Here is an 18003-nt window from a genome sequence, read left to right on the forward strand (position 1 = left end):
CAATGTGATACTTTCCAACTTCTCAATGAGCCAGAAAAATAAGGAAGCTCACAACAACCCTAAAAACCAAGTTTGATCAATCAAAACATTTTGGGATTCTAAAATTGTTCTCATTATCCTTAAAGAGGGTAGATTGGATTAGAAAACAACAATGTCTGCCCTGACTCTGAACTGCTTCATGAGTAAGAAGAACTCTGTGTACCTGAAAAAAATAACAAAAGACGTGTTTTCTGTCTACTACTGACTTTCCTTCTGCTGGGCCAACAGTTTTCTGTTCAAATGAAACTCTAGGCAGTCATCTGTCAGTCCAGAGGTTCTAATTTTTTGTGCTGACTAGAGAATGATTCATTCCCCTTCTCCCCCAAATATTATACTTCCACCAGATTACAATTAATAGCAACTGGCGAGGCAGGAAATTTAGGGGAAATTGGTGGGGGGGTTCCATAGATATATGGAGAGTACGGCACCTCAAACAAAGCAGTAAATGTGGGAGGGAGAGAAAGTTCAATGCTATGGATTTTCTAAATGTCACAATAGCTCAGAGGATCAGACAATAAACCACTGGCATAAACCAGCATATTTCTGAATATCTTAGAAATTGGGACTTGTACTGGGAATAATGCCCCTCCACCTGCTATTATCATTAATCCATTTGGCAAGGTAGTGAAAAGAATTAAGGCAATTCACCTACCTAGTTAACAAACGTGGTCAGCATTGATCTCTCCTTGTTCAAGCATACATAGAAAGAAAAAAGAAATGTGGGATCCATAGCAGAATATTGCCAAACAAAGGCATGCATATATTAACCTAAAAGCTCAAATGCACAGTATGCTTTTCTAGAAATAATTTACCTTAGGAAGCAGGAAAAAAAAAAGGTATTTAGAAACTGTTTGGCAATTTTAATATGATGCAAAAAAGCACAGACTCAATGAAGCAAACAAGTTCAGGTCAAGAGAAAGTAAGTGAGGTGGAACATGGCAAGATAGGGTGCGACACCAATAAAGTTAGGTGAAAATGGGTCCAAGTGGGCTAAGGAAGAACTATAAAAAAATTAAAAATGAAAATTGACCAGGCACTTCCACCCCTAAGTATTTGCCAAATAGAAATGAAAATATATTCACAGAAAGACTTGTACAAGAGAACTCATAGCTCCTTTATTCATTATAAACTCAAACTGAAACACCCCAGGTCTATCAACAGAATTAGAAGTTTAAAAAACTGTGGTATATCCATACACTGTCATACTCCTCAGAAATAAAAAGGGATGAATGACTGATATACAAACAACATGGATAAATCTCATAAACCAAAACATGCTGAATGAAAGGAGTCTTACCAAAAACAGCACGTACTGTGTGATTTCTTGTATATGACATCCTAGAACAGGTAAAACTAATCTATGGTGGAAAATATCAGAATAGTGCTTGTCCCGGGGCAGGGAGTTGGGGGGATGTTGGTGGAGGGGATTGACTGTAATAAGCAAGAGAGAACTTGCCAAGGTAAGGATGATTCTCATCTGTAGTGGTTGAGTTACACAGTTATGTGCATTTGTCAAAACTCAGCAAATGTGTACTTAACGTTTGTCTATTTTATTATAGGTAGATTTTACATAAGAATTTTTAAGCAAGTATTCAGTTCTAGTTAATAATGTGTATGCTAAAATAATTAGGGGGAGGTGTACTGATGTCTGCAATTTACTTTTAAATGTATGAAATATAGGGGCTCCTGGGTGGCTCAGTAGGTTAAAGCTTCTGCCTTTAGCTCAGGTCACAATCCCAGGGTTCCGGGATGGAGCCCCGCATCGGCCTCTCTGCTCAGCGGGGAGCCTGCATCCCCCTCCCTCTGTCTGCCTCTCTGCCTATTTGTGATCTCTGTCTGTCAAATAAATAAACAAAATCTTTTAAAAATAAATAAATGTATGAAATATATGATTTATTAATGGATGGATAAGGAGCTGGATGGATATATGAAAAAGTAAGATTAGGACAATATTAATGGAGAATCTAGGGGATATATATATATATATATATATGGTAAATATCTTTAAATTTTGCTGTAAGATTGAGTTTATATAATAAAATGTAAGGAACAAAATATAATCCCAGAATTAAAATCATTATTGTTAAGAAATTTACTTTGTGGAGAACTCAAAGTAACATCAAGAGAAAACTTGAGTTCTTCAAGTATGCAGAGAAAAAGAACAAAGTTGTGAAAATAAGAGAGTAAATAAAGCATATGGAGAACTAACAACCCAAATTGGAAGAACATTTAAGAATAAGAAGGTAATAAAACTCAGTATTTTCAGACACTTACTAGAAAACCAGTTAGAATTCTGAGAACCAACAAGGGTTGGGTAAATGGCCAGATAGGTGCTCTCTACAAAACAAAGGAGAAACTATAGGATTTCCACTTTGATGATTAATGGTTTGGAAGATACTATGGAGAAAGCATCCCATTCATAATGTCAAAGAAAGAAGAAAAAAAAAAAAAGGAAAAGTAGAAGAAGGGCGAGGAGGAAAAGCTGAAGGAGGAAGATGTGGGTGTAATTAACATCTAGGATAGAAAACACAAAACTACTAAGTAGAAAAATGCCATTGCTAGATAGAAAGCTTATGAAGATGTTAACTCTTCCTGCAAAACATTTTTAGATTTAATGCAATCCCATTGGGATGGAGGTACAACTAGATGCTATACAGTAAAGTATTTTAAAGTCAATCTAAAGCATAATAAACATGTATAAGCCAAAGTTTGATTTTGCAGGAAAAAAAGTAAAGAAAATCAACAATAAAAAATTAATTTTAAACTAAAAGAAAAGTGATAAGATTTCCCCTAGCAGATATATTAAATAAAACACTATAAAACTATAATATAGGGGCACCTGGGTGGCTCAGTGGGTTAAAGCCTCTGCTTTCGGCTCCGGTCATGATTCCAGAGTCCTGGGATCGAGCCCAGCATCGGACTCTGCTTCTCAGGAAGCCTGCTTCCTCCCCTCTCTCTCTCTGCCTGCCACTCTGCCTACTTGTGATCTCTTTCTCTCTCAAATAAATAAAATCTTAAAAAAAAAAAACCTATAATATACAAGATGGTATTCATCCTACAATTGATAATTTAATTAAATAAAAATAATCTATACGATCCTTAAATCCTTACAGATGAAAGAATCTTATATTGTATATTATCATTACTGAAATATTAACAACCAGTGGAGATTACTGGATTAGTGATACTTAGAAAATTGGCCATATAATTGAAAAGAACAATTTATGTCCTCATCATAAATCATAGATCAAATAATTTGAATACATTTAATATTAAATGTGAAATATAAAATTATTTACAATCCAGAAAAAAAATAAGGAAATCTGTAAGTGGGTTTTGAATGGGAAGAAATATGTAAGCATAAAAAAAATGGACAGAATAGTAAAAGAAATGATACATATATTTGACCAAATATGTATTTATAATTTCTGTACATCAAAAATGTATTTTAAAAAATCTGAGGGATATTCTACAACATAAGAAGGTCACATTTCCTTTATACATGAAGAGATTTCACACACAAAATTTCTGATATCTCATCAACAAACAGCATAGATTCTTCACAAAAAATATAAATGTTATTCATCATCCAAAAAATGTTCAAATTCACTATAAATAAAAAAATGTAAATTAAAGCAAAAATGTGATGTTATTTTGTCCATGAATTTGACCAATTTTTAAAAATACTAAGGTAAAGGGCACAGAGAAATATGTCACTACTCACTGCTGCCACACACAAATATTATTAATTGGACCATGTTAGAAATATTTTTCAAAACATAAACCCAGAACTGTCAATGAATTTGTGTTATTTGACCTGGTAATTTTTTTGGATGTTTTTTACTTAGGAAAAAATTACAGATCCAACAAAGATTAGTGTATATGGGTATCATCATGACGTTACAAAAAATTTAAAAATATTCTAAAAAGTAACAACATAAAAATAAAAAATTAAGGCATTTTGTAGACTATCAAGCACACATTCAAAAACCATGTGTTCAAATACTGTATAAATGACACAGCACAGGAAAATGCTTGCTATACTATCCTAGGAGGTACATATATTTTCTCCAATTACCTACATTTTTTTGTAATAAGTGAATGAGCATATAATCTGTTTATACTTAAAAAGAAGTAAACTCCATAAAACTACAGTTTTATGATGAGTGCATCAACATAATATGCAACTGTGTGATTATGCAAGGAACAATTATTCCTTGAAATGAGGTCACCAGAAGTTGGGTAATAAAAAAAAATTCTCTAGAAAAGAATTTGGCATCATAAACTTGTCAAACCACCACGATACCTGAAGCTAATAGAACCCTGTGTGTCAACTGTACTAAACATAAGTATGTAAGTAAGTAAGTAAATAAAAATTATAAATAATAAAAAGAAAAGGAAATAATCTGATTTTATTAGACAAATTGACTGACCCACAGAGAGCAGAACATCTTCCCATGTAGAGGGATGAAAATATGGTCAGAAGAAGGCATAAAAGATGTTGAAGTGACAAATCTAGAGTGTGAGATAAGGACAGAGGAGTGTCGAATGGAAGGTTGGTGAAAAGTAAAATAGCTGGTAATTCTTTCCTGTTACCCTCCTGACAGGTTTGGAAGTGTGAATCCTTATGTACAATTCCTCACACGCTCAGGGTGCATTTGGGCCCAGAGTCCTGAAGAGCACGTACCACATGCACATTTCATGACATGGAGTAGAAGGCGCCCCGGCTGTACCTACATAAGCCTTTACTGATCCAGGTGCTCATCTTGTCGGAGAGATGGGGGAAACAGCTCTTGACAAAATCCTCAAAGGTCACTGTTGCTAAGGCATTGATGCTGGCAGCCACGGTGCTACAGGGAGAGAAAAGCAAGAACATAGTCCAAGCTAAATAAAGCTGACCAGCCTGCCCCGTCATTCAGGACAAGTAGCCAAGGCAGGGCTCGAGAAACAAAAACCAGATGCAGACATATTGTCCTTATTCTGGGGCTTCAGGAGAGTTAGGTGGCCTGCCTACTCACTCTTCAAAGCTGCCTCTGTGCTTTGTGCTCTTTGATTTCTTCAGACTCTAGTGAAGAAGCTTGATGTTCATGCTCTAATACCTAGTAGTGCCCCTGAACAAGACATTAAATGAATTGGCAGGCAGTAATGGGTTGTGTGTGTATCTGTGTGTGCGTTTAGGTTAAACTTGAGGCTGGAGGCAGTGACTATCCTAATCCAGGTATCAGTAGAGTTTGCCACTCACCATTCACTCATTCATTCATTCATTCATACCATTAATGCATGTCTTCATTCTAGGTACCAGACATACAATGGTGAACAAGAAAAACATAGACCTTACACTTGGCAACACAGACATTCAACAACCACTTACACAATTGACCACAGTTGTTCAGAAGGAAAATAACAAGGTGCTATAAAACTATGCCTTGCAGAGTCCTAAACTAATATGAAGTTAGGGGATTCTTCCCTTAGGAAATGATGATTAAGATAGGCACTGAAAGAACCCATGCAAATTGGGGGGGGAAAGATGTTCTAGAGCAAAAGAACAATTACTCTTAAATGCCTCTAGCTGGAAAGCTTATTGCATTCAGCAATCTTAAGCCACCCCAGGCTTAGAATGCAGTCAGTAGGGGTGCCTGGGTGGCTCAGTGGGTTAAAGCCTCTGCCTTCGGCTCAGGTCATGATCCCAGGGTCCTGGGATCGAGCCCCACATCGGGCTCTCTGCTCAGCAGGGAACCTGTTTCCTCCTCTCTCTCTCTGTCTGCCTCTCCGCCTACTTGTGATCTCTGTCTGTTAAATAAATAAAATCTTAAAAAAAAAAAAAAAAGAATGCAGTCAGTAAAGGAGAACAGAGCAAAAGATAGGATGGAAGATGGACAAAGGAAAAAACTACATAAAAGATTTGATATTCTCTCTGACTTTTCAACCACAGTCCAGTCTTATGGCCCTAAAACTCACTTTGATGACAGAGGACCTGAAAGTTGGGTTTTCTTTTCAGAATAGAATGAAATCTTATTTAATTCTTCATATAGACCAGGAATATTTTAGTTAGTAAAATAGATAACAGTATTAAATTCATGTGAAGCAAAATCACAACCACAAAGAAAAGTTCTGGAAAAGAAGCAAGCTGGGACGCCTGGGTGGCGCAGTTGGTTGGACGACTGCCTTCGGCTCAGGGCGTGATCCTGGAGTCCCGGGATCGAGTCCCACATCAGGCTCCCAGCTCCATGGGGAGTCTGCTTCGCTCTCTGACCTTCTCCTCGCTCATGCTCTCTCTCACTGTCTCTCTCAAATAAATAAATAAAATCTTTAAAAAAAAAAAAATGGAAAAGAAGCAAGCTGATGAACAAAACCTGGCCAGTTGTTTGTAAATTTCCCACTGATATTCAGTGGCTAATTGTTTTATTACCCTCCAGGGGTCATCTGAAGACAAACTAGCTGTTGGCAACAGCATGGAAGAAAATCCAAACTTTTTCTTTTTCTGTAACGCAGAATAATTTCAGCTGTAGTTTATTTTAGTTGGAATAGTTTCAGGTCCTTCGTATGCAAAATTAAAAGTTCCTTCCTTAAGTGCCAGTTACTGCAAGTAGAAATTTCCCAAGACCCAGTTCTGGAGAATTGAAACTGTAAGTACTTTGAGATACCATTCTCTTTTTCCTGAGAATCAGGGCATGGTGTGTGTTTCCTGCCAGACTCCCCTTCTACCTGCGGCTCCATGAAAGTCAAATAAGGAAAGATGTCCAGGTAAAAAGAGTCCATATTCCCAACAACTTTGTCTCAAAATATATCATCTGGAAGTCTCACATGTTCGGGTTGACCCTTAAATCCTTTGAAAGAGTGGAAGGAAAACACTGAATTTGGCTCATATAGAAACTCTACTGGGTTGCCTTTTTAGTCAGGTATATTAGCCATATGCTGATTTCTCAGATTCTAAAACTTCTGTAAGATGGTAGAAATCTCTCTTTAATTTTTCCTCTCTACCACTCTCTCTTTATTGTATCCCCATTCCTGTCTTTTCCTTTCTAAACTCAACATCTGACGTAAAGTTGTAGCAGAAGGAATGTCCCTATAGCATGTACTGTCCAAGTGTCTCTTTCTTAGAAGTTTTGGACTTGAGAACAAAAGATTCATCCATTCTCTTATGGGGAGATTATCTGTTGAAAATTGCATGTTCTGTATCTGGAGAGACTCAGCCTTAGAGTTAAAAAAAAAAAGTAGATAAATAAGTAAAGCTCTATAGAGAGGGGCAAAATAAAAGCTAAAATGCCACTACTCCTTGAGGTTAATCCTCTGGTGCTCATTTTTTGGTCCTGAGTTTCCCTGAGATCTTAATTTCAACACCACAGAATAATACCACTTTGTGTTACTGAAGCAAAATCCTAAAAAGAATGTAAGCAAAAATAATTCAGTAGTACACTAAGCTAGAATTACACCAGAAGCGAGTTAAAGTCATTATACAAGTTCAAGGATATTGCTAATTTGAAAATCTGGCAACAGATTAATATGCCAAAAGTGTACAAAATAGCCACTTCAAAAATGCCAAAAATTTAATAAAAGTCAACATCTCTGACAAAATCTTTCTTAAAAGTAGAATAAGCATATGTATTTTGTTCTTTTTTACAATTTGTTAACTTAAATGCATATTCTTTTTTTAAAAAGAAAAATATTTATCCATTTACTTGAGAGAGAGAGAGAGCATAAGCAGGAGGGGCAGGGAAGAGAGAGAATCTCACACTGACTCTGTGCTAAGTGCACAGCCCAAGACAAGGCTCCATCTCAGGACTCTGAGATCACAACCTGAGCCAAAACCAACAGTGGGACACTTAACCAAGTGAGCCACCCAGGTGCCCCTTAAATAAGTATTCTTAGATGTAAATAATATCTTCCAAATTAAAACTTGATATCACAGTTAATGGTAAAATCTAAGAGTCATTTACTCCTTTTCTCCTCACAAAAGCATGCCCTACCACTTACAGTCTACGGCAGACTCATCAGGAAGAGAGGGACTTGACCTTGCACAGGCTTGACCTTGCACTTGGATACTACTCTATCCCACCCGGAGGGGAAGTGTCTCTTTCCCCTCAGCAACCACTCAGCCAATGAAAAGCCACCACGCTTCGAACTCCCGGTTTTCTCTAACCGGTCTTTTAGTCCATACCAGCCTTCCGGACTTACTCCTTTCCTCCTCAAAAAAAGCAGACCTTTCCTTTGTTCCCCACACTTGCTTATGGTTTTGCCTCAGCTTACTTGTCCCATATTTCCATTGTCTCTTATTCCCCAATAAGCCCATCTTTTGCTGGTAAGATAGTTGGGGGGGTGGTTATTTTTAAGGTTAACGCTTCTAATGCTTTCCCATTGATCTTCAAATCCAAAGCACTTCATCAAGTTTCACAAGTACAGTTTCTGTCTCAAACAATGAAGGAGAACATGCAAATGAAGCATTCAGCAGGGCAGCAGACACACTATATGCAGTTAAGTGGTGATTACGACCACCATCACCCTTGTCACCTCACTGTGCTTGCCATTACCACCGTCATCATCCTCTGCATCGTCAGAGTGGAATGTTGTCTAAATACTAACCTCAGAGTTCCACTGAAGGCACAAGCCACGAAGAGTCCAGGCAGTCCTGGCATCGTGGAAAATATCTCCATGACAAAGTATGGCATCAGCTGAAGGGAAGGGAAGACCGGACAGGATCAGTGGTCTTAGCAGCAGAGTCTCAAATGGGAACACATCACTTTTTAGGAAAAGGAGTTGGGAAAAAAGAAAAAAAAAAAAATACCAGAGGAGTTTGTGGGGACTCAGGGTGTCACCCAATGGCAGTTGAGATTACAATTAATCCAACTTTGTGGAGCTGAGGTCCAGCTCCAACTGGAGGGGAGGTGAAGGGTGAGAAGGGAAAGCTGATATGAGGGAAAAGGGTGGATGAACTTCAGAAGGTTCAGGAACTTGTTTTATTTTTCCCATGTTTGTAATACACACCAATCCCTTGCCTGTCTACCCTTAATGTTAGCAGTTAAATCCTAACAACAAATGCTTAAAACACATATTCAGGGAATCTAGGAACTATGGTTCTACTTTGTAGTCAGATTTGTGAGAGAGGAACCCTCCCCCCAGCCCCGGGACATAGGGGACAGTGGAATATGCAGAAGGGAGAGAGGTGATGGTTCTTCTTCTCCATAAATGGAGTTTTTGAAAACACTTTAAATGTAGTATTTTGGGGTGATGGTGTTTAAGTTATGATGAGAAGGCATGAGCAGAAGCTCTATAGAAATAAGGGTCATTCTTCAATTTTAGAATAAAGCATTTTTTTTTTTTTTTTTTAGAATAAAGCATCTTTAATCAACCTTGAGACATACAGAAAAAAAGAACTGAAATGCCACATCAGTAACCAAAGCCATGGGTTCAAGCCTAACTTCCACTCTCCTCAACCTTGCCCTGGCCCCTGGTCTTTCCTTTCCTTCATGGACAAGGTGAGACATCCTTCTATGTGTCACTCCTCCATTTAGAACCTGGTGTGTGGTGATGTCCCTCAAGAGGAGAGGAAAGAATTCAACTCTCTAGGGGTTAGAAAGTGGCTTGAGATCCAGGTGGGATAAAAGGGAAGAACCCATATTACTCATTCATGGCCAGAAGCACATCATCTCAGCCGTTCCCCACTGGTTCCAAGGGAACACATACCTGATCTGGTGCTGAAATAATGCCAGAAGTCCAAGGGTCACAATCTCTGAAGTGGGAGTACATGATTAAGCCAGAGAAGACAGCACACACCAGAATGATCCAGAGACCCAACAAGTTAAAATACAAGGCTCTAGAAAAGAACAAAAAGCTCTGTTTGTAGTCTCTATACCATATTACAGTATGATGAACACATTACCAAAAATTCAAGGAAAAAATTTGGGGGGATTTTTGCTATATTAAAAAAAAAATCCACAGTCTTCAAGAATCATTACATTTTATACATTTGCAAATTTTTGTTTGTTTGGGAATGTTACACTTTAGACTTATTATTAAATTTCAATGAGGCAAATTTTTGATGGCTTTCCTTTTGAAATCAGGAGTTTTTCTGCAAAATCTCAACATGTAGTGTAAGATCTATTCTCTTGGATGAAATTTCACATACCGATCACTCATATTATATAACTTACAGTGATTTTCCCCCCACTCAATTCATAAAACTGTCAAAAAGCAAACTTACATTTTAACATCTTTTCTTCCAGAGGGATAATGAGATAAATGTAGAAGTAGACACATTTTGGAAATAATCACTTTGGAGATTGATTTAGATGAAATTTAAAGTTGAACTTTTTGTTTTGTTTTGTTTTTTAAAGAGGATAGAAAATATGCAAAACCTAAGGTCATTTTACCATATTCTGGGGAGCAATTCTTTTTATTTATACAATAAAGATATGCTTTATTCCAGTGTGAGTGCTGTGGCAGTATCCTATGGTTATTTTGTATTCGTTGTTGTGTTTGAAAGTCAAAAATATTACTAGTTTTCGGGGTTTTTTTTTTTTTGGTAAGGGCCTATTTAGCCAGAGTGATTCCATCTCTGTTAAACAGTGATTTTGTTGGTTATGAAGTAAAACTTAAACTGACCCTGCTCCCCCCGCCCCACCCCCAGGGGAATGTACTTAAAAGCAAGTCCAGGAGACAAGGACAAGTAAGGCCAGGTGGAGACATCCAATCAGTAAACACACATACTATCTCCCTAACTACCAAAGAATGTGGGCCCCGCAATTTGGGCGCCAATTCTGACCAAGGTGATAGGCTAGTTCAAATAGCTACTATAGGGTGAATTTGTAATTCAACTGGCCACCCGTGTGTGACCTAGCATGACTGTGCAACTTTCTCTGTGTGTTACAATCTCATTGGCCACTTGTGTGTGGCCAGGCTCAACCACATGGCCTTTGCTCTATGAAAGTTAGTCTGTGAGGCTGCGGGTGGTTTGCCTCTCTCTAAGAGGCGGCCTTGAATGGTCGGTTTGATTCTTGATGCTTGGTGCGAAATAAAGCTTTGCTTGACGTGTGCTTCGTATCAGTCTTGCTCCTTTGATCACAGACCCTAACATTTTGAGAGATTTTATTTATCTGCTTAGAGAAAGAGAGAGCACCGGTGGGAGGCAGAGGAAGAAGAAGAGAGAGAATCCCAAGCAGGCTCCATGCCCAGAGCAGAGCTCAGTGAGGGGCTCAATCTTACAACCTTGAGATCATGACCTGAGCTGAAATCAAAAGCCAGACATTTAACCAACTAAGCCACCCAGCTGCCCCATTAGTTTTCTTAATCTCAAGGAAGACTTGAAAGTGGGCTGGATTTATATAAACCACCTTATTCTGGAGAAAGTTTCAAAGGGCCGAAGAGGAACAGTGGGAATTTTCTTGGATCAAGTCATTATTTGAAGGGAATCAGATACATCCACACTTAAAAGTAAGGACACAAATTAATTTCAAAGCCTCTGAAAGCCCATACTGTACAGGTGTACCTAGCTTTCAGAAAACTCTTGAGTCAAACTACCCATTTATGAAGCAAATCTGGTTAAATGAGTCTCTCCTTTGGAAGTTTCTATTTCATACTATTTACATTAGAAAAGGGACTTATCCTAGAAGTTACTTCCTTGAGAGTATTCTAACAATGTTTCTTTTGGAGCTGTATTGATTTCTTTGTTTTTATTTAGAGGGGTTGATTTAAAGATAGCCTTTTGGGGATACAATTAATATGTGAGGAGGTCAATACCCATTAACTGCATTGTTCATACTCTTGCTGTCCTCCTTTCTGGGCAACTTTATTCAAACCTTTACTCAGGCCACCTCCGAGAGAGCCCTCCCTGACCATCTTTTATTCAAAACAGTCCATTTTTGCTCTCTTAATCAGTTTCTACTTCTTATACTGTTTTACACCTGACAGCACTTAGCATTATCTGAAATTGTAAAATATATACATTTGCTTTTTATTAGTTTCCCCCACTCCAATGAACACAGTGCTATAGAATTGTTCTGGCACATAGAAGACATAGAATTATTTATTTTTGGTAATAAATAATTGAATGACTGAATTAACTAGTAGTAGAAATTCAGTACAATATGATTGTACTCCTCATATCACTTATTTTTTTAAAAGAATGTTGGACCGCGAGTCAAAAGACTTTATCCTTAACAACCACCTGATGTTAAATAGGTCATGTGACACTCTGAGACCATTGTATCATCTCTAAGAAGAGTGTTAACACACCTGCTCTCCTTCTATTATGGGACTAATATGAGGAATGAATGAGTTACATTCTGTGGAGACAAAGGTTATATGGCCATACATGCATACATTATCCAAAATAATTTCAAGTTATTGAAGTGGGAAATGAGAAACCAATGGCAAAATTGTATTAAATGTTAAAATCCTTGTGCTGTGAATTTTTCATTAGAAATGGACTTTGAGGGGCACCTGGGTAGCTCAGTCGTTAAGCGTCTGCCTTTGGCTTAGGTCACAATCCCAGAGTCTTGGGATCCAGCCCCGCATTGGGCTCCCTGCTCAGCGGGAAGCCTGCTTCTCCCTCTCCCATTCCCCCTGCTTGTGTTCCTTTTCTCACTATCTCTCTCTCTGTCAAATAAATAAATAAATAAAATCTTTAAAAAAAAAAAAAAAAGGAATGGACTTTGATTCTTTACAGAGCTAATTCTCCTACTTGTAACTTAAACTATTTCATTGATTCATTCAAAAATGTTTATCAGGCATCTCTTTATACCAGGCTCTTCTAGGTCCTGGGGTAGAGCTGTGAGTAACACAGAACCCCTCCTCATGGAGCTTAAATTCTGGGATTGGAAGCAGATCATCACTGAAATGAAATTAACAAATACAATGATTTTAGACGTGAATGAGGAAAATAAACTGAGGCAGTAGGAATAAAACAAAAGTGACTGGTGTGGGTGTGCTCATCTTAGCCAGAAGATGGGCTAGCGATGGGAAAGGACAGAAAAATCTGTATCAGCCCCTTCTATCTTCCTTGCACCACTTATGATCAGCAATCTTGAAAGATAAACTTGGGTCTAGAAACAAGAGGAGATGAAGTCAGGTTCCAAGGAGCACATCTAAAATGACATGGGGGGTGATATTATTTCTGGGTGTGAGGAAGGTCAATAGAGCTTAACATCAATCAGTGATGTGAGTAATAAGTGAGTAAGTAATCAGCATTCCTGGCCATGAAATTATATGCATATATAACGAGTTGCTTCTGGTTTTAACCCATGGACACGTTCAGTATGAATATTATGGATCTATTTTCACCTACATATGTTTCAGTTTGTATTTTCCCCAGGTAGCAGAACTTTGCCTAAACTCTGATGGAATGTTTTAATGACACCAGGCTCTCAGATAATTGAACAGAAGCAGAGCATTTAATCAACATTCTACAGAGCCTTCTAGGTGAGAGCAGATTTGCAGTTGGCTCCGAGTGGCCTCCAGCTGCCCCAGTAGTGACTTTGAGACTTCAGCTGTGTGACAAATGACACATTCCCACTGCAGGCTTCCTTCCTGCTGCATGCAGTTCAACCGGACTGGTCATTTTGACTGATTTCTATTGTAGTAGCCAAATCTATTTGGATTCTCTCAGAGAAGTCTGTTCTAAAGAGAAGTTTTGTTATTTCATCTTTCCTTATTCTCACAAAATTCCTGTCATAGCTCTGGTCTTTCCACAGAAGGGGAGATGGGTGAAACCAGGAGCTGCAATCCTAAATGCTTAGGAAATTGTGAACATTTTTTCTCCATGAATATCTTTCCTTTTCCAACAGGTTTCATAACCAGTAAAATCTCATGCAATAAATTCCAAACTCCAGGCAAACATTATGAATGTAATTAAATCAACTTTTGTTTGATTTAGACGAACTCACTCAATGACGCTTAAAGATAGACAAACACAAGCACACACTCGAGAGTACACACTACTACTTATTGGAGTTATAGGGGGAAGTTGGGCATGTTCACAAGAAAAAATAATATAACACAATACATAAGATTAAAAACAATCTAGATATAGTAGAGAATTATTGGTTATTTCACCAAAATATCCTTCCTTTTGGAGATACAATCAACTTCATTTTAAGGCAGAATTTTTTTTTTAAAGATTTTATTTAGTTATTTGACAGAGAGAGAGATCACAAGTAAGCAGAGAGGCAGGCAGAGAGAGAGGGGGAAGCAGGCTCCCTGCCGAGCAGAGAGCCCAATGTGGGACTTGATCCCAGGACCCTGAGATCATGACCTGAGCCAAAGGCAGAGGCTTTAATCCACTGAGCCACACAGGTGCCCCTTAAGGCAGAATTTTAAATGAATTTTCGTTTTACCTATTTTTTTTAAAGTAGGGTCTACACCCAATGTGAGGCTTGAACTTACAACCCCAAGATCAAGAGTCCCTGCTCTACCAACTGAGCCAGCCAAGAGCCTCTAAATGAACTTTAATTTTAAATGAATTGCGTGATCCAAATCACACTTGATATTAATTACATTTTCAACAATTTAGCTATTTGATACAAAATGATAATCTTGTATGGAGGGTATGTTAACATTATTTAATGTAATAGGATATAAATATGTTATCAGCAAATTAATGGAATACTAGATAATGCCTTCAATTCTTCATTCTGTGAGTGTATGAAATACATAAGTAATATAGTCTCTTGGAATTCAGATTACAAAACAGTGAACCATGTCCCAGCAAAGTTATTTTCTATTCAGTCTAAATAAAAAAACTATGCATTGAAAGTATTTTAAAATCAGTTGGAGAAATATTCACAGTGGCTGTTTCTCACTTGAAGAAAAGTTGAGGACATCCTGACAAATCTGGGGATGCTGGAAATTTGGACAGAACAATGGGGATAAGATTTCCATTTTAGACGCAAGTCTAGCTTATTTCTGTCATGTCTGCAGAATAATGCATGGCTTCCTCCAATCCCCACTCTAGGGAACGGGATGCATTGCATGACTTGGAAGAGGCTTCCCAAGCTGTGTCCCTGCTGGGGTCTTTCAGTGCGAGCACACCTGGCAAGACTGGTGACTGCTAGATCAGCAAGAGCTGGATCGGCAAAAGCCTCATTATGACTTGTCTTATTTCCTTCTTTCAAACCTCTTCTTGGAAAATTTAAGGATATATCCATCAAAAGAAAAACAGTAGCTCAAGAGACCACAGGCTGAATCAAGTCAGTCATAAGGACCATCTCATCACAGAAACTCTAAGGAGGCAAAATATGCTATTTACCTCTGCATTGCCACCCAGGGCACCTAATTTCACCTAGTAAGTTCTCAGTAAGTGCAGGTGGCAAACGGTGGAGAGCAAAGGCAGGCAGAACTGTAAGTTCAAACACACTTCCTTGCTGAGATGGGATTAGTAATGCCTGCCTCAAAAAACTGTTTAGAAGATTAAATAAAACTTTCCATTTCTCTCTCTCTCTCTCTCTCTCTCACACACACACACACACACGGAAGCATATAATAAGTACCCACTAGGGCAAAGAAAACTGAAATGTTTATTTATAACTTACAGTTTTGCATGTTTTTCTGTTTTGCAAGAGATGCAACGCTGTATGGTGGACTGATTAACTCCATAGATCCCGAGCCAGGTGAAAGTTCCTCCCACTGAGATTGTCCAAAACGTGTGCCTCCTGAGAGGATCTACATCAAAGCTAGGAGGCAGAGAGACGTGAGTGAACAAAAATGTTCTTTTGATGCCCAAATATTATTTTAGTCACTGAGATCATACAGCTATATCATTATAAAATATGGGAAAGTAGTATCGGACCTACTCGAATATATTGAGTCGAGATCCATTTGTGGAGTGCTCTATGACATTGTGCAATCCGCCAGCATGAGCTGATCCTTGAATGAGAACTGTTAAGAAGCCCACAATCATGACAACCATCTGAAATGCATCTGTCCACACCACTGCTTTTAATCCTCCCTGAAATGGAGAGAATGGATGTGAATTCTCAGCAAGGAAGGCTGTAAGTCTTCTAATTCTTTACAACTTTTCTGCTAATGCAATATTTCTTTTCCTTTTGTTCCTCCCTTCCTTCCTCCCTCGTCTTCCTTCCTCCCTTCCTTCCTTCCTCTGACCCATCCTTCCCCTCTTCCCTCCCTCCCTCCCTTTCTTTCTTCTTTCTCTAGCCATGTCATGAAGAATGAGAGGGAATTTACCAGGTACTGAGGACAAGAGGAGAGGGGAAAAACATGTGTGGAGGAGGGAGATGTATGGCTGCCCGGAGAAATGAAAGAATGCTAGAATATGTAGATTGAGATATTTACAGAATGCCCAAAGGGAGGTTGCTGAATTTGCTAGAGGCCAGAACACCCAGATTTTGAGAAGTCTACTTAAATGATTTCTCAAGAGCAATGAGAGAGCATTAAAGAGATTTACATGAAGAGAGATTTTTACGTTTGCTTCTCAGTGGTTTCAGGGGTGTTTGTGTGGATAACAGATGGGTGGACCAAGGGAAAAAAGGAGCGATAGAGACACTCGGAGTTGATTTCAGTAGTCTGTGCCCAAGAGGACAGAGGTTTGAAGAAGGGTTGCAGCAGGGTAGAGATGGAAAGACATGGATGGACTCGAGAGAAAACTGGGAGGTCAAATCCACACAACTTGTGAATCAGTGAATACAGATGATGAGGAAATGGGGGAATTAAGGATAATCATCTGAGTCCGGCTTATACAAACATGAGGATTTTTTTCTTTTGTAAATTTAGTGATAATAAATAAATTTGGGGGGACTGAGATGGTAGAATGCTGAGAAAGAAGAAAAGAACTAGGAAAGAATGATAGATTCCAGACACTGATGGAGAAAGGAGTTTTAAGAGCTGGAGGATGGTCGAAGAGTGAAGTGAACAGGGCAGACTTCACGGAGGATAAATCTCACAGCAGAACTCAGGACAGCGTGATGAGGCATGAGGTTAGCGGGCTGCTTATCAAAACTGGATCCTCTGTAGAATCCCTTGGGGAATTTGAAAACAAACAAAACATAGATGCCAGTGTCCTAGCACCAACCCCAAGGATTTCTGAATAAATTGAGGTCTGGGTTGGGACCCGGTCGTATATATTTTCTGAAAGCTCTCGCAAGGATTCTAATGCACAATTCTAGTTGAGAGCACGTGGGCAAGAGGAGAGGAGGCGAGAAAGGCTGCCGGAGTAATCCAGGTATAGGATCCCTCGGGACTACAGTGAGGTGGAATGAGCAAATTGGGAAAGATGAAACAAAGAGATATCTTAAAAAAAAAGGGGGGGTTGAAAATGAATAAGCACTATGAGAATGGAATGATGTGGTATTTTTAACATTGAAAAACAGAATTATCATCCCCAGTTACTCCTCCAGAGTGTCAAGAGCTTCTGTGAAAAGATGACAGGCTTCATCTTTATCTTAAGAAGAAAGACGACGTTGAGGTTGTCCCATCATTTCTTTTGAATTACCATGCAGTTTCATAAGTAGACATTAAAGTTCTTGCCAGAGGCATCGTATTTGTATATTATGTTCACATCCTGACTTGAAAAATAATCAGTGTTTACCTCCTGCCTCCCAAGTAATAGTCTTATGATTTTCTCTAAAGATATTAAGCCTTCCAAATCCACATCACAGCATCAGATTTTAGTGATACAAAGACCAAATGTCACAGACCTCAGTTTTCGGCAGCTACTTGTTACTGGTTATGTAAAACTGTGCTTAAAGCTGAACTTCAGCTAGACAAGAGGCAAGAGAACCAATCGCTTAATCAAACGTATATCAAAAGACAGATTATAGCCACCATGAAAATTTCTCTGTAACTCCTTCATACAGTGAGATACACACACACACACACACACACACACACACACACACACACACCACTGACCTATAACCCTGATCCAGCGGTGCCACTGATATATTTAATCAGTCTGTGTTGTTTGAACTCGAACGTTTACTTTACTAAATGGCAAGCCCTTCGGTGGCAGGGGCTATT

At 38.6% G+C, this 18003-nt stretch overlaps 1 protein-coding gene across 1 annotated transcript in view; it reads right to left on the reverse strand.

Annotated features, from left to right (window-relative positions):
• SLC5A12 (solute carrier family 5 member 12) overlaps nt 1-18003 on the reverse strand; it is a 49241-nt gene that overhangs the window by 17965 nt on the left and 13273 nt on the right. Inside the window, exons 5-9 of the mRNA XM_044258985.1 lie at nt 15822-15976; nt 15561-15701; nt 9721-9850; nt 8620-8708; nt 4777-4889 (exon numbers count right to left, since the gene is read on the reverse strand). Coding sequence (XP_044114920.1) covers nt 4777-4889; nt 8620-8708; nt 9721-9850; nt 15561-15701; nt 15822-15976 — 628 coding nt within the window. The remainder of the gene's footprint in view (nt 1-4776; nt 4890-8619; nt 8709-9720; nt 9851-15560; nt 15702-15821; nt 15977-18003) is intronic.

Source organism: Neovison vison, chromosome 7, assembly GCF_020171115.1.
Source record: "Neovison vison isolate M4711 chromosome 7, ASM_NN_V1, whole genome shotgun sequence".
In the NCBI taxonomy this organism is placed as follows: Eukaryota; Metazoa; Chordata; class Mammalia; order Carnivora; family Mustelidae; genus Neogale; species Neogale vison.